Here is a 26,492-nt window from a genome sequence, read left to right on the forward strand (position 1 = left end):
TTCAGTGAGGTGTATATATCTGAGAGACATTCTCTTGAACATCCGTTGTAACGATTTTCATTGTTGTTGTTCGTACCTCATTTTAATAAAGCGATGTTTGTCTTTAAACAGCTCTTCAGAACAACTCCTGTGTCTTCGTTGGCATTAACAATGTAGTTTGTCGATTGATTACGACCTGTAGAAATTGCTGGTCAAAACTACCTCTTCCGCAATGGTCAATTTTTAGGCGGTTGATGCGACCCAGGAATCAACAGGTTCAAATCACTAAACCAATACAGACTGTCGGTCCTCAGGAGTCCGTAGAACCACGTGACACTCACTACCACATTCGTCGCAGCAAACTTCACACCGACTGATCGTACCAACCTCCTGAAATTATCGCAACAGGTGCCTAGCATAGCTCCTGAGCCCTCGCAGAAGGTCATAACTAACCCGCCGTGATCTAAACCCCTCCAAAGCATACAAATCAATCCCATTTAACGACTACTACCCTGCTATTAGCACACACAGAGGTGTATCGTGGTCGTGCATTCCGGGACGGAACTCTGTCAATCCCTGCGATGAACATTATCATTAAGTCTCCCCCCGCTTCTTAATCCTACCAGTACACATGAGAAGACTATTGCTCCATGCAGCGAAACTTCGCCACACTTGCTTCAGTCCCTCGACGGCCCTGTTGCCACTCACTTGTCGTGTATTATTTATAATAGGCGCGAGGTGAGCCTTGGGCCAGCTACGACCCATTCAAGCTTTTTTTTTCTCCTTGCGTTTCTACGAGGCGTTAACCATTTTGCTAGCCTCTCGTATGTGTAGGAATTGGCTGACTTCTTGAACCGAATCGAATTTTATTTATTCAACCAAGCAAACCGATCACGATCGATCCTCGGAACTCGTGCTCGAACCAACGCCCAGGTTTCAACCGTTCAGCTGCTTTGTGGAAGGAACAGGAACCCCTCTCGCGGATCACGTCACGGAACAAGTGATTCCGCAAGATCGCCGATCGTCGAGCAATACTTCGCGCGCAAGAAGTTCTTCATGGACTGAAGCGAGTATGGTAACACTTGAGTGGGTTGTAAGAAGTTGAAGTCCTGAGTGGCTTGGTGTTCTTATTGTTCTGGACGACGGCGCGCAGCTGCCGGTTGGTTGGCTGGCAGAAATTCTTGAAGCAGAACATGATTAATTCCTGTGGGCTTGCAGGCCGGAGTGTGCTGAAGAGAATGCGGTGAAGTCATAGTTGGTATTGAATTCTGCTTCATGGTGGCGATCGAGGAAATGATCAAGTTGTTCCGATGAATCAACACAGATGTAGATCACACTTGGCTCGGCTTGTTCATCACCGGGTGGCATTTGGGAAGATGAAATACTGTTGACTAGTTTACCGGAGGGCAGCATTCGGAACGAATCGTCGATCTCGGTAGCGGTACTTGGCGATGAAGGAGGATTAGACGAGGTCTTCATCGCTGTCGATTCTCTACAAACTGTAGAGTCTATAGGCCTTCACGAAATTCTACTTGTTTTAAGTTATGCCTTTGGTTGATCCGACCCAAAACTATAAAAATCCTGAAGTTGCCTCTGAATAGGTTTATTTTATTTCTGGACGCCAGGTCTTTAGCCCTGTCGGTTCTCCACATGTTCCAGAACGTTCCAAAAGTTACGACCTGCTCCGTATACCAAGTTATGCCTTCCGTTGATCAGACCCAAGTTTGCAGTCCCCCAGAAACACTTCGCAATAAACTTGCACCAATGATTCAATCAGGCCAAATCCTGCCACATATGATTCAAAACAACAAAAAACTTGTCCCGGCGATCACCGAAACCAACACTATCGCAGTCACGATCACCTCTCAAAATTGTGGTTGTAGTAGTGAAAGTCCGAACGCCACAATACAACCGCAGACCTCCAAGTCACCCCTCCGCTGCCGGTCAGGTCGGCCGGTCGTGATCATCCCACGCGCTAAATACGGGCGATCGTGTGGAAGTGTAGCGAATGGTGATCGTCGTCAATTTGCACGAAACTCCAAATTGAGGAGTTTGGTCAGCGGACAGAACTTGCGGCCGATGGTGGCAAGTGCAGTCTGCGGAACGATCGCGGGGCGATCTTGCGAAAGGGAAGGTTGGGAGGTGATAGGAGGCTGCGGTTAAGTATCATTTCCAAGTTTCATGGAGTTCAAGTCGCTCGATCGAATGGGCTTGGTTTGGGTTTGTATTGGGTTTGGTGGTGGCGTGAAATGTTCGTGCTATTGAACGACGAGGACATGTGGCGGGGGAGATAAATATTTAATAAAATCCAAAACTTGTTCTGCGATCGCGCACCTTTTCAGACGCGGGTAGATCGGAATGGGTGAACTGTTTTTTGAACTCTTGTCGGTGGAAGGTGCTCTATGAGTGCTGGTTGAGGGAGTTCTTTGGGTGGATTTTGTTTGAACTAAAGCTATGGCTGTGGAAAATGGTTTCACGAAGGAGGTAGTGTAACAGATGGTGATCACCTTGCTTAACTGCAGCTGTAGCAGTAAAGACCTACCTTCTTTCCACCAATTAGAAACAGTATTAAAGGATTATTTTGATAGATCTCATTTGAACTACAGCTATGCCTTCAAAAAGTTGCTGCACGAACTAGGTAGCTTATCAGATAACATTCTATAAACTTAACTGAAGCAGTTGCAGTAAAGATCTTCATCGCTTGGCTTTGTTGAACTTAGTTTTAGCATGTGCTAGTTATTGAACTACAGCTATGGGCTCTTAAAATCGTCCCGGTAAGCAGGTAGAGTCATTTTTTGTGATCTAATTGTACTACTGAAGTTGTAGTCGTAAAGACCTATCTCGTTTTCGCCAACTGGATTCAGAAAAGCCATAAAATTTGAAATATTTGATTTGAACTACAGCTATGGGCAGTTAAAATCGTTTTACTAAGAAGATAGTGTTACAGATATTGAAGTTTCAGCTCATCTGAAGCGGTTGCAGCAAAGACTAACATTATTTTACTCAAATAAACTCGAGTTTTATGTTAAATCTCATCAGTGGGAGTGGTCTTGGTCAAAACATCAAAGTTCCAATATCTCAGGACCTGTTGCACTGCCAAACACGCCGATTACCATCAATTGAATACTCGTAACTGGGTCTCCAGTTTACATCACCGAACCCATTTTCCTCCGATTTTGCTTTCTATCGTTCCATCAATCCACCAGCATTCAATTTCAACTCACGCCTGGTAACTCCCCCGCATTTACCCGCGTATGAGAACCAAGAAGTTGGGCTTTCATCAACACGCTTTGCGAAACCCGGCGGCGGCAGCTTATCGCGCAGGTCTCGAGCCGCTGGAAATTAGTGCTGTGAGAAGTTAACATGGTATCGACTCAGCAAACTCCACGAAGTCTTGAAAATCGCTACTGCGATTGATGGTTCACGACGTTCCAACCAAGAAGCAAGTACCGCGCTCGCAGCACTGTGCAACTAATGATGCCTAATAATAACTGGTTCGTGGCGGCGTGCAAAGTGCAGAAGAAAGAGCGCTGCGGCGCGCGTATAAAATATAGACATTTGGTGCTGTGGCACAGCTATTTGGGGTAACGCCGTCGTAGTCGTCGCGCAGGTTCTCCCGCGACGCGATGGTGCACATCGGGAATTAGGTGTAAATTGGACGATTTTCGAAACCTAATGCCACGGTTGCAATGCAGCGATGCAGCGTGATGGTTTTTGGCTCAGCTGGATTATGTAAAGAACCGTTCGCGGTTCGGGCTTTTGTTTTTGTGCGGCTTTGTTGTGGCGGTGAGAAAGGTCGTGTAATCGTAGGGAAGTCGGTTGGGTAAAACTTCAAAAAATGTTCTTGTCGGTTCTCCAGGCTCTTCTGAACATCCTAACATTGTCTATCTTTTCCACGAAGCTAATTGACAACTCGGTTGATACGACCATAACTTGGAATCGCTCTATTTAGGATGTGTTGGTACATTTAACAGTTCTGAACGATGTTGTCGGTTCTACAGGCTCTTCTGAATATAGTAGCAATATCGACCAGTTCCGCGAAGCTTATTTTGAGCTTGGTTGAGACGACCATTACTTGGTATGCTTTGAACATTTCTGAAGGATGTTTTCCGTTCAACAGGTTCATCAGAATATCCTAGCAATATTTGCAAGTTCCGCGAAGCTTATTTTGAGCTCGGTTGAGACGATCTAAAGACGATAAATCTTGAACCACCCTGTCTTAGAGCTTTTTGAACCACACTGAACAGTCCTGTCGGTTCTACTAGTTCTTCTGAATATATTGGCACCATCTACCTCTTCCGCGCAACTAATTTATAGGTCGGTTGATGCGACCATAACTTCAACCTTCACACAACCCTCAATCTTCACCCTGCTAGGTGACTCTCGCCAAACCCAAAGAGCCAATCACACCGCCAAGTAAAAGTGTACATTCTGTGTCTCTCTCTTTCTCTTTCGCTTGGTTATGCGTCGGCGAACTTTGCGCAGACCCAACACAAACCGCGCGCGAGAACCCAACCCAATGCGCCGTGTGCTCGCGTTGTCCTAATGGGCTTCGCCCGATTGATTGACTCTAATGGCGTTCGATACGGTGAAGTCTATTCGCCATTGTGCGGTGCAGCGGCGGTGCAATATGGTGTCGTGAATCAATCGGCGGCGTAGACATCGCCACCACCAGGTTGGGCAAGTCCGCCGGGTGGTTTGCGCCAGGTGTCGACAGCGGGCGGGCGGGCGTAGAGTGTACACAAAACATAGACGTTTGCGAATCGCTGTTCTGCTGTGAGCTTGACCGGAGGTCAGACTTGCAGATATCTTGGGCTCGCCGCCGTAGGCATGCTTGCCAATTATTTCGATATAAATGTGTGTACGGACATTTCTTCAGTCTGCGGTGTTCTGATGTTCTGGTGGTTTGTAATCTGGGGGAAAACGGATCGATCTTGTACGAGCAATTGGTTTATTGGTTCGCAAACGTATGTTTTTGCTTAGAGGGCGAGGCCATCATGTTGGGTAATTAAACTATTTCAATTGGTGTAAACGTGTATGGGCTTGGGCTTTGAGTTCGCAGGCTCTAGAAATGGTCGAATCAACCATCGATAGATATTGCACCACGGCACAAGTAGAATTGTGAAACGTTCTTAGAATATTCGAATCTACTGACAACAACAAACAAATTGGTGAAATACAGCCAAAATTATCTCCAAAGTCGCAGTAATTATTCTGAAATGAAGAAATGGTCGAATCAACCGAAGTTTATTCGTGTAGGACGGAATAGGTAGCGTAGTACATCATATTCTGGGCGTTCTGAGGAACCGACAGGAACATTGGAATTGTAAAAAATGCAGTCAAACCATGAAATTGTGGCTTAAATCTAAAAAAAAAGGTCGAATCGACCGAAGTAAATTCTTAAAGCACGGAATAGATAGCGTAATACATCTTATGCAGGGCGTTTTGAAGAACCGACAAGATTATCAAAATTGTAAAAATACAGTCAAACCAAGAAATTTTGATCCATAACTCAAGAAATGGTCGAATAGAAAAACTGAGTTTTTTTTTCTAGTAGCACGGAATAGGTATCATAAAAGATGTAAAAATATAGTCAAACCACGAAATTGTGATTACAATAAATGAAATTGTTGAATCAACTGAGGTTATTTATAGTAGCCCGGAATAGGTAGCGTAGTGTATCATATTCAGGGTGTTCTGGAGAACCGACAGGATCCTCAAAATTGTAAAAATGCAGTCAAACCAAGAAATTGAGATCAAAAACTCAAGAAATGGTCGAATCAACCGAGGGTAATCATTGTTGCACGGAAAAGGTAGCGTGATACATCATGTTAAGGGAGTTCTGAGGAATCGACACGACCATTGGAATTGTAGAAATTTACTCAAGACAAATGAAATCATATTAAAATCAAGAAATGGTCGAATCAACCGAGGTGAATTTCATTAGCACGGAAGAGGTCACGTGCTTAATCATATTTAGGGCCTTCTGAAGAACCGACAGGGACATTGTAACTGTAGAAATTGGGTCCCAAATGAAGGTTAGATTGCTGATATTAGTGTTTACAGCGATAAAGCTTATTTTTCTGAGTACATAACCCAAAGAGTTTAAAATGGATTTTTAAATCAATTTTGAAAATTAAACCTCACGGTTCATCTTGACAGAAAAGCTCCTACTTGACAGCTCGTTCCAAGGGGACCATAGCTGATTCATCGAAAAAATGTTGCCTTGTCAAAAAAAAAATTGGCATTAAAATGAAAAAAAAGTGATCAGAAATGGTTTTTAAAGGTGTATTTTACCGTTGTACATAAAAATTTACACAGGGCTTCAGTACCCAATTCAGCCAAGATACAAGAAAATATTTAAAATTCTAGATATGGTCAACCCTTTCCTAAATGGCTGCGCGCAACAGGTAGCATACTGTATCATGTTCAGAGAAAACCATCCAGCTTTTTAAGCAAAAATGGCGTTCGAATGGCGAACGCTCGAAATGTCAAAATCACGCAGCGGTACCAACATTACGAAAAAAGTGTGCCATGGCATGACAGCCGCATTTTTTTCTAATGTTGGTGCTACTGCGCGATTTTGACATTTCGGACGTTCAACATTCGAACGCCATCTTCGCTTAAAAACCTGGATAGAGTCGACAAGAATAGTTAGACCCGACAAATCGCTTGAAATAGATCCATCAAATGAGGAAACAATCAAGAAACAACCCATTCTCGACCCAATCACGCGAAGCCGTGTTCTAAACATCGCTTTACCAGCTCGTAAAAAAATGGAATAATCAAACTCGTCAAATGTTAAGCCCGCGTCGTTCAGCGCCGTCATAGTCGGCCTTGAAACCGTGTCGTCTGTGCATTACTTGCGCGCTGTTGATGTTGTCGAGACCAGCACGGCGGGCGGTTATTGTTTGATGGCGGACAACCTGCCATTTTTGGGGGGTTTGAAACTTTTGTGGAACAATTAATTTGGCGATTTCCTCAAAGTGGATTTGAACAATTTTGAGGTAGAATCGTTTTGTTGCAGGTGGTTTCATGAGTTGGCAACACTGCACCGTTGACAGTTCTTTCCCGCGTGAGAAGTGTCAAAAAACCGTTTAATAAACAATACCGTTCGTTTGCGACATGCGACATGTTTCGTTTGAGGTTATGTCAGAACATGTTTTCTTGCGGGGAGTCACAACAATAACAAACGAAAAGAAACGGTGACAACCGTTGTTGATGGTCGCAAAACATGACATGTTTCGTCACTCTTGAGAACGGAGCTTGGACAGTCACACACAGAACATAACGCTTTATGACGAACCCCTCCCCGTTGAGAGGTCACAGCGCATTGTGTTCCGGAATGTGGCGCTGACCAGAAACGGTAATGATACTTTGCGGACAAACCACATCCGTTGGCAAGAGGCAACTTTTGTCACTTGTCAGTCGCGTGTGTCATTCGAGGTTTCCCGCGTCGTCGTGACCAGTTTTGAGGTCGCAAATGACCATATCTGCGAAAGCAAGTTGTGATGCATAGATTCAAATCCATGATAATGTGTTGTTGACGATGGTTCAACCCCCGATTGACAGCTTAGTAACTGTCAAAAACAGATTTTTGACAGACATCAAATATTCGAATGGTTGGCAACACTGCATTTGAGTTTGACGAGGGGTAGTTCAAAACTCACAAGCAATCTTAAACGTCAGTCTATGGCGGTAATCTTTTGAGGTTAGGTCTGCCAAGATGTCGCTTAACCGCACTTAGTTTAAGCCGTAATGACAGATTGTCGCTGTGTTTGTGTCACTGTTTTCCCACTGTTTAACACAAACAAAAAACCGACATCATACTTTGGTCGGGGCACACACAGCTTCAGGGAGAGAAGATTTCACCTTTTTCACATGTACCCGCTAATGACCGAAACCGTTTGTGACATGATGTCGTATGGAGAGGTTAGGGCAAAACGACGAGGGTAAAACGGCAGTTTGGCCCGAAAGTCGTCCGTTTTTTCGCCTCCCGAGGAGGGTGAGATTGGGATCTTAATGAGGGCGCGAATGGCTGCTTGTAAAGAAGTTGGGGTCGTGGTTCAGTCTTGAAAGTGAGCATGTTTTTGTTTAATGTTTTTCATAATCAAGCAATACGATTAAGTTGAGAGATTTTTTGCTAATTAAAACGAAATTGACATTTGTCAAACCATTTTTTAGTTGATTTAAGTCTTAAAAATCATTTCATTTATTCTCAAAGGCCCAATCTAACGCAAACCATCCATCATTCTTTAAAATTAATTCAGTTTAAACAGCTCTTCTGCATTTGACACCTAACCTAACTTTTCTGTTTTTTTTTTTTTAACTTTTTCAATCCGATTATAAGGGGATGCTCCGTTATGCAGTCAAAGCTTTTATTATTCTAGTTGGGCCCGTCGTTTACAACATAGTAGACGCGTTGAGGGGGGGCTTCCGGCCTACTGTGATTTTCGCGATACAATCTATGATTTAATTAGGCATTAATTAGGCTTTGTGGCTATTTTAGCGAGCGAGGTTTTTATTTCAGTCTGTTTTTTGTTTAAAGTTCTACGAAGAACCAGCTTTTATTATTTTTGCTGTTTTTTATTGTCACATTGACAGTGATTTGAACATTTTAGAACGAGAGTCAAAAGAGTTAGCAGAAGCGACTCAATTTAAATACTTGAGATATAAATCAGTCTTAAAATTATGGTTTTTTCATGTAGAGTAACTTGACAATGATTAAACAAATTCAATGTTTGCATCAACATGACCATTTTAGGATCATTTTTGTTAAGAAATATTAAAAACTAGGGTAATTTGCTCAATAACACTACTCGACAAAACAAAACTTGTGTCAACGGATTCACGATATCTCATCCGTTCCTGAGAGAAAAGGCATCCCCGAATCCGATGCAATCGACAGAATTTGATTTTATGTCCACGCGGACTGATGAAAAATTGGTACATTTTTTAACATAAAAAATCGAACAATTTAAAAAAAACCATGCGTCTCCTCCCAATTATATGAGCCATCTACAAGAATATGGAAGCGCCTGGTGCATAGCCATTTCCTTTAAGCACAACGGAAACAACCAATACAAATGTATAAAAAAGTTGTCAAGTTCTCGGGGGGTCCACAGCTAGCATTTTTTGTACGATTATAAAAAATAAATATTAAAAGTTTAAAATTAATTTATTTAAAAAACATATTTTTTGATTTATTTGTTTACTAAAATTTTATGTATCTCAAAGATCTATGGGTACTTCGGGATGTCCATGGTCATCCAAGGACTGCCTGGAGTTAAGATCTACGAGTCTACCGCCGTAACAAGCAAGAGGTCGTCGGATTTTGACCCCGGATCATGTGCGTATAGCATCAGTGCATATGGTAGACTACTGTATGAATGTGTTGGGATGTTCATGGTCATCCAAGGACTCCCTGGAGTTAAGATCTACGAGTCTACCGCCGTAACAAGCAAGAGGTCGTTGGATTTTGACCCCGGATCATGTGCGTATAGCATCAGTGCATATGGTAGACTACTATATGAATGTGTTGGGATGTTCATGGTCATCCAAGGACTCCCTGGAGTTAAGATCTACGAGTCTACCGCCGTAACAAGCAAGAGGTCGTCGGATTTTGACCCCGAATCTTGTGTGTATAGCATCAGTGCATATGGTAGACTACTGTATGAATGTGTTGGGATGTTCATGGTCATCCAAGGACTCCCTGGAGTTAAGATCTACGAGTCTACCGCCGTAACAAGCAAGAGGTCGTCGGATTTTGACCCCGGATCATGTGCGTATAGCATCAGTGCATATGGTAGACTACTGTATGAATGTGTTGGGATGTTCATGGTCATCCAAGGACTCCCTGGAGTTAAGATCTACGAGTCTACCGCCGTAACAAGCAAGAGGTCGTCGGATTTTGACCTCGGATCATGTGCGTATAGCATCAGTGCATATGGTAGACTACTGTATGAGTGTGTTGGGATGTTCATGGTCATCCAAGGACTCCCTGGAGTTAAGATCTACGAGTCTACCGCCGTAACAAGCAAGAGGTCGTCGGATTTTGACCTCGGATCATGTGCGTATAGCATCAGTGCATATGGTAGACTACTATATGAATGTGTTGGGATGTTCATGGTCATCCAAGGACTCCCTGGAGTTAAGATCTACGAGTCTACCGCCGTAACAAGCAAGAGGTCGTTGGATTTTGACCCCGGATCATGTGCGTATAGCATCAGTGCATATGGTAGACTACTATATGAATGTGTTGGGATGTTCATGGTCATCCAAGGACTCCCTGGAGTTAAGATCTACGAGTCTACCGCCGTAACAAGCAAGAGGTCGTCGGATTTTGACCCCGGATCATGTGCGTATAGCATCAGTGCATATGGTAGACTACTGTATGAATGTGTTGGGATGTTCATGGTCATCCAAGGACTCCCTGGAGTTAAGATCTACGAGTCTACCGCCGTAACAAGCAAGAGGTCGTCGGATTTTGACCTCGGATCATGTGCGTATAGCATCAGTGCATATGGTAGACTACTATATGAATGTGTTGGGATGTTCATGGTCATCCAAGGACTCCCTGGAGTTAAGATCTACGAGTCTACCGCCGTAACAAGCAAGAGGTCGTTGGATTTTGACCCCGGATCATGTGCGTATAGCATCAGTGCATATGGTAGACTACTATATGAATGTGTTGGGATGTTCATGGTCATCCAAGGACTCCCTGGAGTTAAGATCTACGAGTCTACCGCCGTAACAAGCAAGAGGTCGTTGGATTTTGACCCCGGATCATGTGCGTATAGCATCAGTGCATATGGTAGACTACTATATGAATGTGTTGGGATGTTCATGGTCATCCAAGGACTCCCTGGAGTTAAGATCTACGAGTCTACCGCCGTAACAAGCAAGAGGTCGTCGGATTTTGACCCCGGATCATGTGCGTATAGCATCAGTGCATATGGTAGACTACTGTATGAGTGTGTTGGGATGTTCATGGTCATCCAAGGACTCCCTGGAGTTAAGATCTACGAGTCTACCGCCGTAACAAGCAAGAGGTCGTCGGATTTTGACCCCGAATCTTGTGTGTATAGCATCAGTGCATATGGTAGACTACTGTATGAATGTGTTGGGATGTTCATGGTCATCCAAGGACTCCCTGGAGTTAAGATCTACGAGTCTACCGCCGTAACAAGCAAGAGGTCGTCGGATTTTGACCCCGGATCATGTGCGTATAGCATCAGTGCATATGGTAGACTACTGTATGAATGTGTTGGGATGTTCATGGTCATCCAAGGACTCCCTGGAGTTAAGATCTACGAGTCTACCGCCGTAACAAGCAAGAGGTCGTCGGATTTTGACCTCGGATCATGTGCGTATAGCATCAGTGCATATGGTAGACTACTGTATGAGTGTGTTGGGATGTTCATGGTCATCCAAGGACTCCCTGGAGTTAAGATCTACGAGTCTACCGCCGTAACAAGCAAGAGGTCGTCGGATTTTGACCCCGGATCATGTGCGTATAGCATCAGTGCATATGGTAGACTACTGTATGAATGTGTTGGGATGTTCATGGTCATCCAAGGACTCCCTGGAGTTAAGATCTACGAGTCTACCGCCGTAACAAGCAAGAGGTCGTCGGATTTTGACCCCGGATCATGTGCGTATAGCATCAGTGCATATGGTAGACTACTGTATGAATGTGTTGGGATGTTCATGGTCATCCAAGGACTCCCTGGAGTTAAGATCTACGAGTCTACCGCCGTAACAAGCAAGAGGTCGTCGGATTTTGACCTCGGATCATGTGCGTATAGCATCAGTGCATATGGTAGACTACTATATGAATGTGTTGGGATGTTCATGGTCATCCAAGGACTCCCTGGAGTTAAGATCTACGAGTCTACCGCCGTAACAAGCAAGAGGTCGTTGGATTTTGACCCCGGATCATGTGCGTATAGCATCAGTGCATATGGTAGACTACTATATGAATGTGTTGGGATGTATTTTACGTTGGATAATTTTAATAATCGAATTCTGAGGTTTGATTACGACTCCAATGATATTAGAAATTTGAGTAATACTAACATTTCACTAAAACAGTTACAAAGTAATCGTTTCAATATGTCAGCAAGTCAAATGATGACATTCATCTATAACATACCAATGGCAATTGGTGATCTGGTACCGAAAAACGATGAAATATGGTTATTTGTAATAAATTTTGAAAAACTATGCAATTTTCTATTTTCTTTTGATTTTGATGATGATTCTTTGCAAAAACTAGAAGATCTAATTGATACAGTTCTATCAAGTTATAAATCATTGTTTGACCAGCATTTAAAACCAAAAGCTCATTTTCTATGTCATTAGAAAACAGAAAAAAACTGGATCATGTTTATTTGAAGCAATATCACCTTACTATAACTATGTATTCGTTATTTGCAGGTTTTTCAATAATTACAATTATTTTTATTTTGATAGTTTACTGCAAGTTACATAAATACCTGATATAGAAGGTAACCATTCCATCAACTATACCATCAAACTAATGTTAAAAAATAAGAGCTAGTAAAAATTACATTTTTACGCTCGATGCAACATGTTACGATTTAAAATAAAATAAAAACTTAAAATGTGAAAAAAAAGATAGATATTTTGTAACTTTAATCGTAAAATCATAATCATTTTACATTATTTTTTCATACATTATGCAATCTATTCAATCTGCATTAAAAACAATTAGCCTTAAAGTAACATTATTGAAAAACATATTTGAAATTTGAAACTTATTATTTAAAACAATCCCTAGAACATATTTAACGCTGGATGCAATATTTTACGAAGATACGATTTAAAAAAAACTTAAAATGCAAAAAAAAATAGATAGATTATTTAGAACTATAATCGTAAACCCATAATCATTTTACATATTTTTTCATACATTATGCAATCTATGTATTCTGCATTAAAAAAAATTATCCAATATTTTACCAAGATACGATTTAAAATAAAATAAAAACTTAAAATGCAAAAAAAAATGATATTTTTTCACTTTAATCGTAAACTCATAATATTTTTTTTTCTGCATTAAAAACAATTATGCTTTATTTAACATAATTGAACAAATATTTTATTGAAAACAATCCCTAGATGCCATATTTTTCGCTGGATGCAATATTTTACGAAAATGCGATTTAAAATTAAATAAAAACTTGAAATGCAAAAAAAATAGTTAGATATTTTTTAAGTTGAATCTTTAACCCATCATTATTTTACTTTATTTTTTCATACATTAAACAAATTCAAATACAAATTCGAAACTTATCAATATTTTACACTCGATGCAATATTATTCGGATTACTCTACGATTTAAAAAAAAAATGCCAAAAATACCATTGTCCACGCTCTATACCAAAAAGATTTGTTCTGTATGGAAATTGTCCACGAGAGCAGAGGGGTTAATGGATGGTCCCTACCTAGTATTACGTATCATCACTCATCAGTCAGCAATATCATTTATCATAATATCATTGTACCGGAGAATGTCAAATAAGCAAACGATATCAAAAATATTTGTTCAAATAGTATAGGCAAAACTAATAAAAGAAAAATAAATGTATTATTGTAAGCAAAACATTTTGTTTTATTATTATCACTTCAAACATCCGAAACGAATATAGGAAACAAATCTGCTACTTTTAAAATAACTTAAAATCTGGAGCAACATACCGCCCCTTTCATATGTTGCTCCAGAAATGCAATAAAATTCATATCTTAGAACGAAGATAAAAGCAGTCGTAGCTGGTATTAACACATGACACTTCAACAAAGGAACATCCCAAAAATAAAATGGTTTCAAGTGCGTTATCTTAAATTGTGACACTTTTGATAGATTAAATCCATTCCCAATTTAAAAAAAAAACAACAAACAAAAATAAATATTCTAATAGAACTGGAAACATAAAAATAAATATCAAATGTAGAAAACAGTAAAATATAACTCAACACAGAATCCGACGACCTCTTGCTTGTTACGGCGGTAGACTCGTAGATCTTAACTCCAGGGAGTCCTTGGATGCCCATGAACATCCCAACACATTCATACAGTAGTCTACCATATGCACTGATGCTATACACACAAGATTCGGGGTCAAAATCCGACGACCTCTTGCTTGTTACGGCGGTAGACTCGTAGATCTTAACTCCAGGGAGTCCTTGGATGACCATGAACATCCCAACACATTCATATAGTAGTCTACCATATGCACTGATGCTATACGCACATGATCCGGGGTCAAAATCCAACGACCTCTTGCTTGTTACGGCGGTAGACTCGTAGATCTTAACTCCAGGGAGTCCTTGGATGACCATGAACATCCCAACACATTCATATAGTAGTCTACCATATGCACTGATGCTATACGCACATGATCCGAGGTCAAAATCCGACGACCTCTTGCTTGTTACGGCGGTAGACTCGTAGATCTTAACTCCAGGGAGTCCTTGGATGACCATGAACATCCCAACACATTCATACAGTAGTCTACCATATGCACTGATGCTATACGCACATGATCCGGGGTCAAAATCCGACGACCTCTTGCTTGTTACGGCGGTAGACTCGTAGATCTTAACTCCAGGGAGTCCTTGGATGACCATGAACATCCCAACACATTCATACAGTAGTCTACCATATGCACTGATGCTATACGCACATGATCCGGGGTCAAAATCCGACGACCTCTTGCTTGTTACGGCGGTAGACTCGTAGATCTTAACTCCAGGGAGTCCTTGGATGACCATGGACATCCCAACACATTCATATAGTAGTCTACCATATGCACTGATGCTATACGCACATGATCCGAGGTCAAAATCCGACGACCTCTTGCTTGTTACGGCGGTAGACTCGTAGATCTTAACTCCAGGGAGTCCTTGGATGCCCATGAACATCCCAACACATTCATACAGTAGTCTACCATATGCACTGATGCTATACACACAAGATTCGGGGTCAAAATCCGACGACCTCTTGCTTGTTACGGCGGTAGACTCGTAGATCTTAACTCCAGGGAGTCCTTGGATGACCATGAACATCCCAACACATTCATATAGTAGTCTACCATATGCACTGATGCTATACGCACATGATCCGGGGTCAAAATCCAACGACCTCTTGCTTGTTACGGCGGTAGACTCGTAGATCTTAACTCCAGGGAGTCCTTGGATGACCATGAACATCCCAACACATTCATATAGTAGTCTACCATATGCACTGATGCTATACGCACATGATCCGAGGTCAAAATCCGACGACCTCTTGCTTGTTACGGCGGTAGACTCGTAGATCTTAACTCCAGGGAGTCCTTGGATGCCCATGAACATCCCAACACATTCATACAGTAGTCTACCATATGCACTGATGCTATACACACAAGATTCGGGGTCAAAATCCGACGACCTCTTGCTTGTTACGGCGGTAGACTCGTTGATCTTAACTCCAGGGAGTCCTTGGATGACCATGAACATCCCAACACATTCATATAGTAGTCTACCATATGCACTGATGCTATACGCACATGATCCGGGGTCAAAATCCAACGACCTCTTGCTTGTTACGGCGGTAGACTCGTAGATCTTAACTCCAGGGAGTCCTTGGATGACCATGAACATCCCAACACATTCATATAGTAGTCTACCATATGCACTGATGCTATACGCACATGATCCGGGGTCAAAATCCAACGACCTCTTGCTTGTTACGGCGGTAGACTCGTAGATCTTAACTCCAGGGAGTCCTTGGATGACCATGAACATCCCAACACATTCATATAGTAGTCTACCATATGCACTGATGCTATACGCACATGATCCGAGGTCAAAATCCGACGACCTCTTGCTTGTTACGGCGGTAGACTCGTAGATCTTAACTCCAGGGAGTCCTTGGATGACCATGAACATCCCAACACATTCATACAGTAGTCTACCATATGCACTGATGCTATACGCACATGATCCGGGGTCAAAATCCGACGACCTCTTGCTTGTTACGGCGGTAGACTCGTAGATCTTAACTCCAGGGAGTCCTTGGATGACCATGAACATCCCAACACATTCATATAGTAGTCTACCATATGCACTGATGCTATACGCACATGATCCGGGGTCAAAATCCAACGACCTCTTGCTTGTTACGGCGGTAGACTCGTAGATCTTAACTCCAGGGAGTCCTTGGATGACCATGAACATCCCAACACATTCATATAGTAGTCTACCATATGCACTGATGCTATACGCACATGATCCGAGGTCAAAATCCGACGACCTCTTGCTTGTTACGGCGGTAGACTCGTAGATCTTAACTCCAGGGAGTCCTTGGATGACCATGAACATCCCAACACACTCATACAGTAGTCTACCATATGCACTGATGCTATACGCACATGATCCGAGGTCAAAATCCGACGACCTCTTGCTTGTTACGGCGGTAGACTCGTAGATCTTAACTCCAGGGAGTCCTTGGATGACCATGAACATCCCAACACATTCATACAGTAGTCTACCATATGCACTGATGCTATACGCACATGATCCGGGGTCAAAATCCGACGACCTCTTGCTTGTTACGGCGGTAGACTCGTAGATCTTAACTCCAGGGAGTCCTTGGATGACCATGAACATCCCAACACATTCATACAGTAGTCTACCATATGCACTGATGCTATACACACAAGATTCGGGGTCAAAATCCGACGACCTCTTGCTTGTTACGGCGGTAGACTCGTAGATCTTAACTCCAGGGAGTCCTTGGATGACCATGAACATCCCAACACATTCATATAGTAGTCTACCATATGCACTGATGCTATACGCACATGATCCGGGGTCAAAATCCAACGACCTCTTGCTTGTTACGGCGGTAGACTCGTAGATCTTAACTCCAGGGAGTCCTTGGATGACCATGAACATCCCAACACATTCATACAGTAGTCTACCATATGCACTGATGCTATACGCACATGATCCGGGGTCAAAATCCGACGACCTCTTGCTTGTTACGGCGGTAGACTCGTAGATCTTAACTCCAGGCAGTCCTTGGATGACCATGGACATCCCGAAGTACCCATAGATCTTTGAGATACATAAAATTTTAGTAAACAAATAAATCAAAAAATATGTTTTTTAAATAAATTAATTTTAAACTTTTAATATTTATTTTTTATAATCGTACAAAAAATGCTAGCTGTGGACCCCCCGAGAACTTGACAACTTTTTTATACATTTGTATTGGTTGTTTCCGTTGTGCTTAAAGGAAATGGCTATGCACCAGGCGCTTCCATATTCTTGTAGATGGCTCATATAATTGGGAGGAGACGCATGGTTTTTTTTAAATTGTTCGATTTTTTATGTTAAAAAATGTACCAATTTTTCATCAGTCCGCGTGGACATAAAATCAAATTCTGTCGATTGCATCGGATTCGGGGATGCCTTTTCTCTCAGGAACGGATGAGATATCGTGAATCCGTTGACACAAGTTTTGTTTTGTCGAGTAGTGTAATTGACAATCTAACTCTAAAAAAGTGAGGTTAATTGCTGGGAAAACGTCAAATTTTTCTTCTATTTCAAATCTTCTCTTGCAAAGCTCGTCATTTCAAGGCTCAACCCGGCCCAAAACAAAAAAAAAAGCTCGCAAGAGTAAAACGAAAAGCCAAGAAAGTTTGAGAAAGAGATTTTCGAGTCCAGATTAGAGGCCACTTTTTTATGGGCGAGGTGTGTGCGTGAGAAAAAAAGAAGAGTTCAGAAAAAGGTAGCAAAAAGAATTATGATCAAACGCGGTGATGATGTGTCGTGTTCGAGAGAGGTTGCATAAGAGTTGGAACAGGGGAAAGACACAAGTTAGAAGTGGCGAAAATAAGACTGGTTCTTTTTTTGGGTGGGGTTTTATTGAGGTCAAATAGTTTGGCACTTTTCCAGGAGGAATTAAAACAACACAAAAGATCCAGGACAAGGAAATAAAGCAGGGTGTCATTCCGAGAATAACGGCTTGATAATTTTGGGAAGCAAATATAAAATTATCGTGTGAAGTTATGTTGAGCTACTTTTGTCAGAGAGTAGTAAGAAATTAAATGAGGAAAACTTTTCCTGAAAGATTCATATCATAAAAGGGTTTCAATATGGAAGGGACCACCCAAAGCTCTAAAAAGATAAGAATTTGGCCTTTTGTGGCTACATTTTTCCAAGACTAGATCGAAAAATCTTAAATCCTTTCTTCCAAAACGACAGGATGACCTCATCCTAACAAACCACAAATTCCATTAGAAATCGACACATTCACATCGCTGTCATTGCGCTTTTTCGCCATTTTCACCCGCACACTCGCTTCGAACGCTTTATTCAAGTGCCAAAAATGCAACTCGCCGGGGCTCAATGACAACTCTTCAATTACATTGGGACGCAAAAAAACCCAATCGACCACGCGAAAATACTTTCCATTTCTTTCATCGACGACGACTCGCGCGCAAACTTCATGGTCTTTGGATTTGCTTTGCCTTTTTATATTGACCAAAGTGGGACTGCAGTTTCGTTAAGAAGAGATTTGAGATTTCTCAAGCGTTTTGGTTTTGGTCGTGTTCCGGCCATTGGCGACGGATTAATTGGACAGCCGGCAAGTCGTTTTGGTGTGATTTGTGAGGCCGAGGGCTCGTTTAATCCAGAGTGTATACTTGACAAAAACTAGATAAAAGCACTTCAGGGGTTGTTGCACAACCAGTCTGATCAACACCCGAGAGAAATTGGTGGAACTGTTGTCTTCACGAAGATTTAACTCACACATTCTGCATAACTCCAAATAGTCAAACCTTTACTAGTTTCAATCTCAATGTGTCACTTTCCACGTCCAAATTCGATCACCCTGAACTCGATTACCGAACAGCTGAACGGCTGAAATAATGATACATCACGTACTAAGTCAAAGTCAGTAGTCATAACAGTCGCGAGTCTCACTCAAAACGAGACACGGGCGATCCTCTCTACAACGCTGATCACGTCCGTCACCGTTTGATGATCTAGATCGAGATTTTGGGAGCAGACAGCCGAAAGTGACCTCTGGGTCCATTAAGTCTGCTCTGTACTTTTGTTTGAAGCTTTTTTTTCAATTGGAATCACTTTCGTAAACCGTGACATCCCAATGCGAAAAAAATGCATCGAAGACGTAAATAATTCCTTTAAATTACCTTGAGACTGCCTATGTCATATTAAAGCACCAAATCGAGCTCCCAAAAAAAATGTCTACCTTTCCTAAATTAGTAAATACTTAGTCGTGACATAGAACGTGAGAAGCAAAGTTGGTTGATTTTAATTGGTTACACTCATGACTCAAAGCCTTAAAAAGGGGGTTGAAGAAGCAACAAGATGCGTGAAGTCGAGATACATATACGGCTGTGGGAACAAATCACAGATTAGGGGTACCGTAAACTGGGGTCAATCGGGACACATGGGGCGAATTGGGACAGCAGTTTTAACCATGTTGGAGCACAATATTTTGATTTTTCTGGTTGGTTTCGGTTAGAACAGACTCAGGCCAACAAAATGTGTACATCCATTTCCAAATTTAAAAGCTTCAAGTGCTCTAGAAACTGCTGTCCCTATTCAGACTGTAGTACCGATTCACCCCAGATTACGGTATTCAATGAAATGTGCATGCAATTCTGTTGTACATTTTATGGGAATAGTGACAGATTTTGTGTCAAAAAAGTATAGTATCACTTTTACTGAATTTTATCAAGTTCACATTTTTACAAAAAAAAAACATGTAAAATTAATTTAAAAAGAGGTAATGTTCAACCAACCAAATTTTCAACCTTCCAAAATTTTACATATTTTGGGGCAAAAAAATTAAAAAATATAAAAATTTAAATAACAAGCCAAGTCTTCACATTTAAATGAAAAAAGTGTTTTAAAATGCATTTCACACTAGTTCAGTTGTTTTGCAATCATTAGTTTTCAAAAAATCTAAGATCTGACAAAAACAAAAATTGTATCGAAAAAAAAAAAGATTTTGCATCGAAAATTTTCTAAAAATCTTAAGATTTTTTAATAAACCCAAACATGCTAAAAATAATTATAAACGCAGGAGAATGTATTTTAATTTGATTTCAGCTGGTTGCACTTGAATTTTCATTAAAATTTTGAAGTTTATTGTAAAAATATTTTTTTGCCCCCTGATTTTTCGGGCCAATTTTAATGACACAAAAACTATTAAAAATATTTGTACCAGCCTAATTGGCCAAATTTGGCCCCATTCTCCCTCTTTGTAACACTTTTTGACGTTGGATCCGACCCTCCCCCCCATCTCTCTGTTATTTTTCATTTCTGGGGTGAATCGGGACTGCAGTCTGAATATGGACAGTCGTTTTAATGGCAATTGATGCAGTAATGTTGTTGTTCTGTGCCGAAACCACTCACAAATTTCAAAAGATTGTGCAAAAATATGGTTAAAACTGCTTTCCCAATTCACCCCAAGTGTCCCGTTTCGCCCCAGATGACGGTTAGCAGTAATTTAAGCAGTATTTTTTCTGACGTATCATTTATGCGAAATTTAATGTACGCAGTAAAAATAATCATGGTAATATTACATATTGGAATAGGTAACCACTAAAAATGTGTAAATTCACCTTTATTTCAGTGTTCTGCCACTTTTTGAGTCTAATGTTTAAGGGTAGCTATAGACCGTTAAAGTTGGTGAAAAAACATCATTTCATACAAAACAACTTCGTTAATAACTCGTCAGTGTTAACTCGGATCGTTTTGCAATCTTCGATAAAAGTTGTTTGTCTTAAAATATTTTACAAAAGAATATCAAACTTGACGATGCACAGTAGTCCAGATCGCAAAATTAAGTGGAAAACTGGATTTTCTGAAAAATGATGATGGAGCTTTGCTGTCTTGAGAAAAGTTGTTGTAAATAAAAAGGGACAACTTTTGGTTTGGATGAAAATTAGGGTGGTTCACGATTTTGAAAATCCAACTATTCAGGAATATTGTTGGGACTTTTTTCGTCTTCTAAAAAGTTGTTGGGCTTGCTAATCAAAGCAAATTTGTCGAAAACACCAACATTTGATCTCAAAATCTACGCCTTCTATGACCAAATTTATGAAAACCATCTGAGCAAACCTTAAAAAAAACAGTTTTCTAACGTGGTGATTCAGGGTTAAGTTTTTGAGAAAAGTGATAATGGCGGCACTTTAAGAGCTCTAAAAACAAACATTTTTATTTGTTGACAAGTTAATTTGAACTTAAGGGTCAAAAGTTACAGCCATTTTAAGGTAAAAACCCGATTTAATATCACCAAGATGTGAAATAACATCGAGTCTTTTTTGGCTCGATCTTAAATACCATTTTTTTTAAATTTCGGTTCTAATTTATAGGTTGTAAGATGATTACATTAAGTTTAGAAAAAAACATATAGGATTCACATTATCAGAAAAATATAAAGGGTACTCAGTCTTCAACTTAAAAAATATGTATCGATATTGCACTTTGTCGATCTATTATAATAAGCCAAAAAGAAAACTTTCACCCGTAAAACGCGATAGCCTAAATGTGCTGGCGTTTATGCTTCGACTTGACCACTTGTCGATCGTTCGAGCGAGAACGAGCTGGGACTTCGAATTTCATGTTCAGTATATGATTTCGTATAAAGCAACAATTCAAATGAGCAATTTTCTTAGATTTCGGTCATTCGATTTTTTTTGTATTTTTTAATCAGGCTGAAACTTTTTTGGTGCCTTCGGTATTCTCAAAGAAGCCATTTTGCATAATTAGTTTGTCCATATAATTTCCCATACAAATTTGGCAGCTGTCCATACAAAAATTATGCATGAACATTCAAAAATCTGTATACTTTGAAGGAATTGTTTGATCGATTTTGTATCTTGGGCAATGTTGAAGGTATGGATAAAGACTACACTGAGAAAAAAAAATGATACGCGGTAAAAAAAATTGGTGATTTTGCCTTCCTCACTGAGGTAAGGCTATAATCCTGCTCTAAAAATGAACTTTGTATAAAAACGTCGTAGACCCACCTTCATGTATACATATCGACTCAGAATCGAAAACTGAACAAATGTCTGTGTGTATGTGTGTGTGTATGTGTGTGTGTATGTGTGTGTATGTGTGTGTGTATGTGTGTGTGTATGTATGTATGTGACCAACGAACTAGCTCATGTTTCTCGGCACTGGCTGAACCGATTTGACCCGAACTTGTTGCATTCGACTTGGTTTAGGGTCCCATAGATCGAGTTTTATACAGATTGAAGTTTCGATAAGTAGTTCAAAAGTTATGTATAAAAATGTGTTTTCACATATATCCGGATCTCACTTAAATGTATGTAAACTATATCCGGATCCATCATCCAACCCATCGTTGGATAGGTAATCGAAAGACCTTTCCAATGAGTCCAATACATTGAAGATCTGGCAACCCTGTCTCAAGTTATGACCACTTAAGTGATATTTATGTACTTTTTTTGATGCCGGATCTCACTTAAATGTATGTAAACTATATCCGGATCCATCATCCAACCCATCGTTGGATAGGTAATCGAAAGACCTTTCCAATGAGTCCAAAACATTGAAGATCTGGCAACCCTGTCTCAAGTTATGACCGCTTAAGTGACATTTGTGTATTTCTTTATTGAGAAACAAGCCTTTCCTGACAAACTTCGTTCTGCCTTTATTCGTTTGTTGACGTTTTTGACTTTTTTGCTTATTCAGCCTCCTGTGATCAAAACTTGATTTAATCCTTTCCCATACAATCGGCAAATTTTCCGGAATCGGTTCCAGAGTGGCCAAAGTTGTAACTTTTTGGCGTAAGAACCTTCCTTGGACTCACGAACTTACCATACGAACCCAACGCAACAAAGAGCATTTCGATCCGACGTTCCGTGTTGAATTGATTCGCGTTCCAACAAAACCGTCGAAATTTTGTATATATATATATAGAAGATAGAAAGAATTTGTGTCCAAACCCATCATATCACCAAATGTTAGTAAAACGTGAGGAAGGCAACAACCACATAGGTGGATTAAGTTAGTTTTTTCATATGTTTTAGGGGACATCAAATGCCAACTTTTCAGAAATTTTCTGGTTGTGCAAAAAATCTTTGACCGAGTTATGAATTTTTGAATCAATACAGATTTTTTCAAAAAATCAAAATATTTTTCGCAAAAAAATTTCAACTTAATTTTTCGATGTTACACAAAATTTGCAATCAAAAAGTACTTCAGTGAATTTTTGATAAAGTGCACCGTTTTCAAATTGAAGCCTTTTTTAGGTAACTTTCATTTTTTTTTAAATTAGTGCACATGTTGGCCCAATTTTGAAAAACATATTTCTATATTCTCTATATTTTGCTTTTTTGAACTTTGTTGATACGACCCTTAGTTGCTGAGATATTGCCATACGAGTGTTTAAAAACAGGAAAATTTATGTTTTCTAAGTCCCACCCAAACAACCCACCATTTTCTAACGTCGATATCTCAGCAATTAATGGTCCGATTTACAATGTTAAAATATGAAACATTCGTGAATTTTTCCGATCTTTTCGAAAACAATATTTTCATAATTTTAAAATCAGGACTAACATTTCAAAAGGCCCTAACATTCAATATTACGCCCTTTTGAAAGTTTTGTCTTGTTTTAAAAATTTTGAAAATATTGTTTTCGAAAAGATCGGAAAAAAATCACGATTGTTTCATAATTTAATTTTGTAAATCGGACCATTAGTTGCTGAGATATCGACGTTAGAAAATGGTGGGTTGTTTGGGTGAGCCACTTAGAAAACATCAATTTTCCTGTTTTTAAACCTTTGCATGGCAATATCTCAGCAACTAAAGATCGTAAGTTCATTAACAAAAAAACTCACATAAACTATTTTCAGGTCTTTTGTGCTCTCTATTGCAACTTTCTGCTCGAATCTCGAGTCAAAAGGCTTTAATGTGGAAAGCAACCCAATCCACCCCAGGATTTGAACTGGCGATTTTTGGATTGCAAGTCCAACCTTCGAACAGCGACTCAACTGGAGCAGGCTTTGTTTGATGTGTTGACGACTCCTACACCTGGAACTTAACGGTCTATGTCATTAACGGTCTATCAGCCACTAAGGCCGGGACCGAGTTTTACCTCCCCATCCGATAGAAGACTGGAGAAGATGGGAGTCAAACCCATGATCATCCACCTACTAAGCGAACAGCGTAACCATTCAGCCACGCCTGATCCACTGAATGATCCACTGAAAATAACACGATCAATACGAAATGATCCGAAAATTAGGCTGGAAAACAATAAATTTTCTAAACAAAATAATAATAAAAATGGAACGGTTTTTTTTTTCATTTGAAAGTTCCTTCGAAGACCTTTGGATAATCAAGTTATTTTTATGTTACTAAAAGAATTTTAAAATATAGTGAGTCATCATGTATACAATGCTTGATTATATCTAATGATTATAATAAAGCTGAAGATAACTCGACGATTGAAGTCACTACAAAAGTGAAATAAACCCTCATTCGCAACGTTTCCTCCAGCCGCACTTACCTTGACAATTGACACCATCTATCCAACTAGCAGTGACGTGTAGAATGTAAACAATCGCCAGCAACTTTACCGACGACCTCCAACAATTTCCTCCTGCTCCTCCTCCGCCCCTTCCTCCGTCGTGCCTCCCCCTGCGCCATCGCACCATTTCGACAACCACCTTTCTCCTGGCGTCGTCGTCGAATTTGAATCGAAATGACTTTTTTTCTCTTGTCACTGCAAAAAACGCCTTGCAATCGAACGCATTTGCGTTTCCTTCCAAGAAGTGAAGGGGAACTTCACCACCACCGTCACTTGTTTAAACTTGAATTTTACCCTCGTACACAGCAATATCAACAACAACGAGGCACTTGTTTATCACTTTCAAAATTAATACGATTTAATTTGAGCTCCCCCCGCTCGTTCGAAACGGTTTCAATTTTGCTTGCTTCCTTTATTATTTCATCGCCGGATCGCCGCCTCTCAAGAGTTGCACAACTTCCTCGCCGTCAACCGATAAGTTGCCGTTTATCGAAACAATTATCACACTTTAGTAGCACGCTCTCAAGTTGGCCTTTTTACGGCCTTTTCTTTCGCTAAATCTGAAAAATAGACACAAAAGGTTTGAAATTTGGTGCTTCGTCGCTTCACCCTCACGCAGCTCGCCAAGTCTCCAACCGCGCCAAACTGGTTTTTGGCGCACACAAACAAGGGTGACCAAGTCTTCCTGTTCTTAGCAGAACTTCACCACTAGCCTAGTAGAACTGGGCCAGCACTAACACCACTATCAAAGAGCCTCTAAGTAACTCCTTGATCTGGTTCCGACGGCGACTTCAACGTCGGGGCAGCCTTTCAACACAATACACAGACGCAAGAAACAAGCGAGAAACCCCCAACAGAAGAAGAAAAAATGTCACACTCTCACAGTCGTAAAACCGCACGAAGACGAAGACAACAACAACAACTATAACAACAACCTCTCTGTCACGTGGACCTCAAGAAATCATCCAGAAGAGTGGATCTACCTTTTCAAGCGGTTACCGTCTACACCGTTCCGAAGTTGCACTGGTACTGGATCGTGAACGGACGACGAAGGTGAGTGTGCCCGCGCGAAACCACCACGATCGAAGGTGGCCGAGTGCGATGTTTTAGCGTCGTGGTGTGCGAAACATTGGGCGTCGCGACGCCGCTGTTTGGTGAGCGAGGGTCGATGTTTTTATTTTTGTTTGTAATACAAAGAGAGGTAAAAGCGGACTTTTAGTTTTAAAAATTACTTGAAATCGTTTTTTTTTGTGACTGCTTTTTGAACATTTTTCAAAAAGTGGCGAACATAATGACAAATAACAAATCGATTTATCTGTACTCTCTTATGCTAACCAGATAGGAACACAAGCATGACAAATAACAAATAACAAATAACAAATAACAAATAACAAATAACAAATAACAAATAACAAATAACAAATAACAAATAACAAATAACAAATAACAAATAACAAATAACAAATAACAAATAACAAATAACAAATAACAAATAACAAATAACAAATAACAAATAACAAGTAACAAGTAACAAGTAACAAGTAACAAGTAACAAGTAACAAGTAACAAGTAACAAGTAACAAGTAACAAGTAACAAGTAACAAGTAACAAGTAACAAGTAACAAGTAACAAGTAACAAGTAACAAGTAACAAGTAACAAGTAACAAGTAACAAGTAACAAGTAACAAGTAACAAGTAACAAGTAACAAGTAACAAGTAACAAGTAACAAGTAACAAGTAACAAGTAACAACTAACAAATAACAAGTAACAAGTAACAAGTAACAAGTAACAAGTAACAAGTAACAAGTAACAAGTAACAAGTAACAACTAACAACTAACAAATAACAAGTAACAAGTAACAAGTAACAAGTAACAAGTAACAAGTAACAAATTTATCGGCA

General features: G+C 40.3%; 1 protein-coding gene and 1 long non-coding RNA gene across 4 annotated transcripts in view; one reads left to right on the forward strand and one right to left on the reverse strand.

The window, feature by feature from the left end:
- The window catches only part of LOC120412811 (uncharacterized), a 31,003-nt gene extending 6,525 nt beyond the window's left edge, over positions 1-24,478 (forward strand). The window contains exon 3 of the long non-coding RNA XR_005604867.2: positions 23,914-24,478. This is a non-coding gene — a long non-coding RNA (uncharacterized LOC120412811). The remainder of the gene's footprint in view (positions 1-23,913) is intronic.
- LOC120412706 (sushi, von Willebrand factor type A, EGF and pentraxin domain-containing protein 1) overlaps positions 1-25,636 on the reverse strand; it is a 53,379-nt gene extending 27,743 nt beyond the window's left edge. The window contains exons 1-2 of one of the 3 annotated variants that reach the window (XM_039573286.2): positions 25,574-25,636; positions 24,570-25,150 (exon numbers count right to left, since the gene is read on the reverse strand). In XM_039573286.2, coding sequence (XP_039429220.1) covers positions 24,570-24,717 — 148 coding nt within the window. In that variant the 5' untranslated portion in view covers positions 24,718-25,150; positions 25,574-25,636. Of the gene's footprint in view, positions 1-24,569; positions 25,151-25,473 lie in introns of all 3 variants that reach the window. The other 2 variants (XM_052706445.1, XM_039573303.2) reach the window with 2 other exon arrangements.
- Positions 25,637-26,492: the final 856 nt, after the last annotated feature.

Source organism: Culex pipiens, chromosome 1 (assembly GCF_016801865.2).
Source record: "Culex pipiens pallens isolate TS chromosome 1, TS_CPP_V2, whole genome shotgun sequence".
NCBI lineage: Eukaryota > Metazoa > Arthropoda > Insecta > Diptera > Culicidae > Culex > Culex pipiens.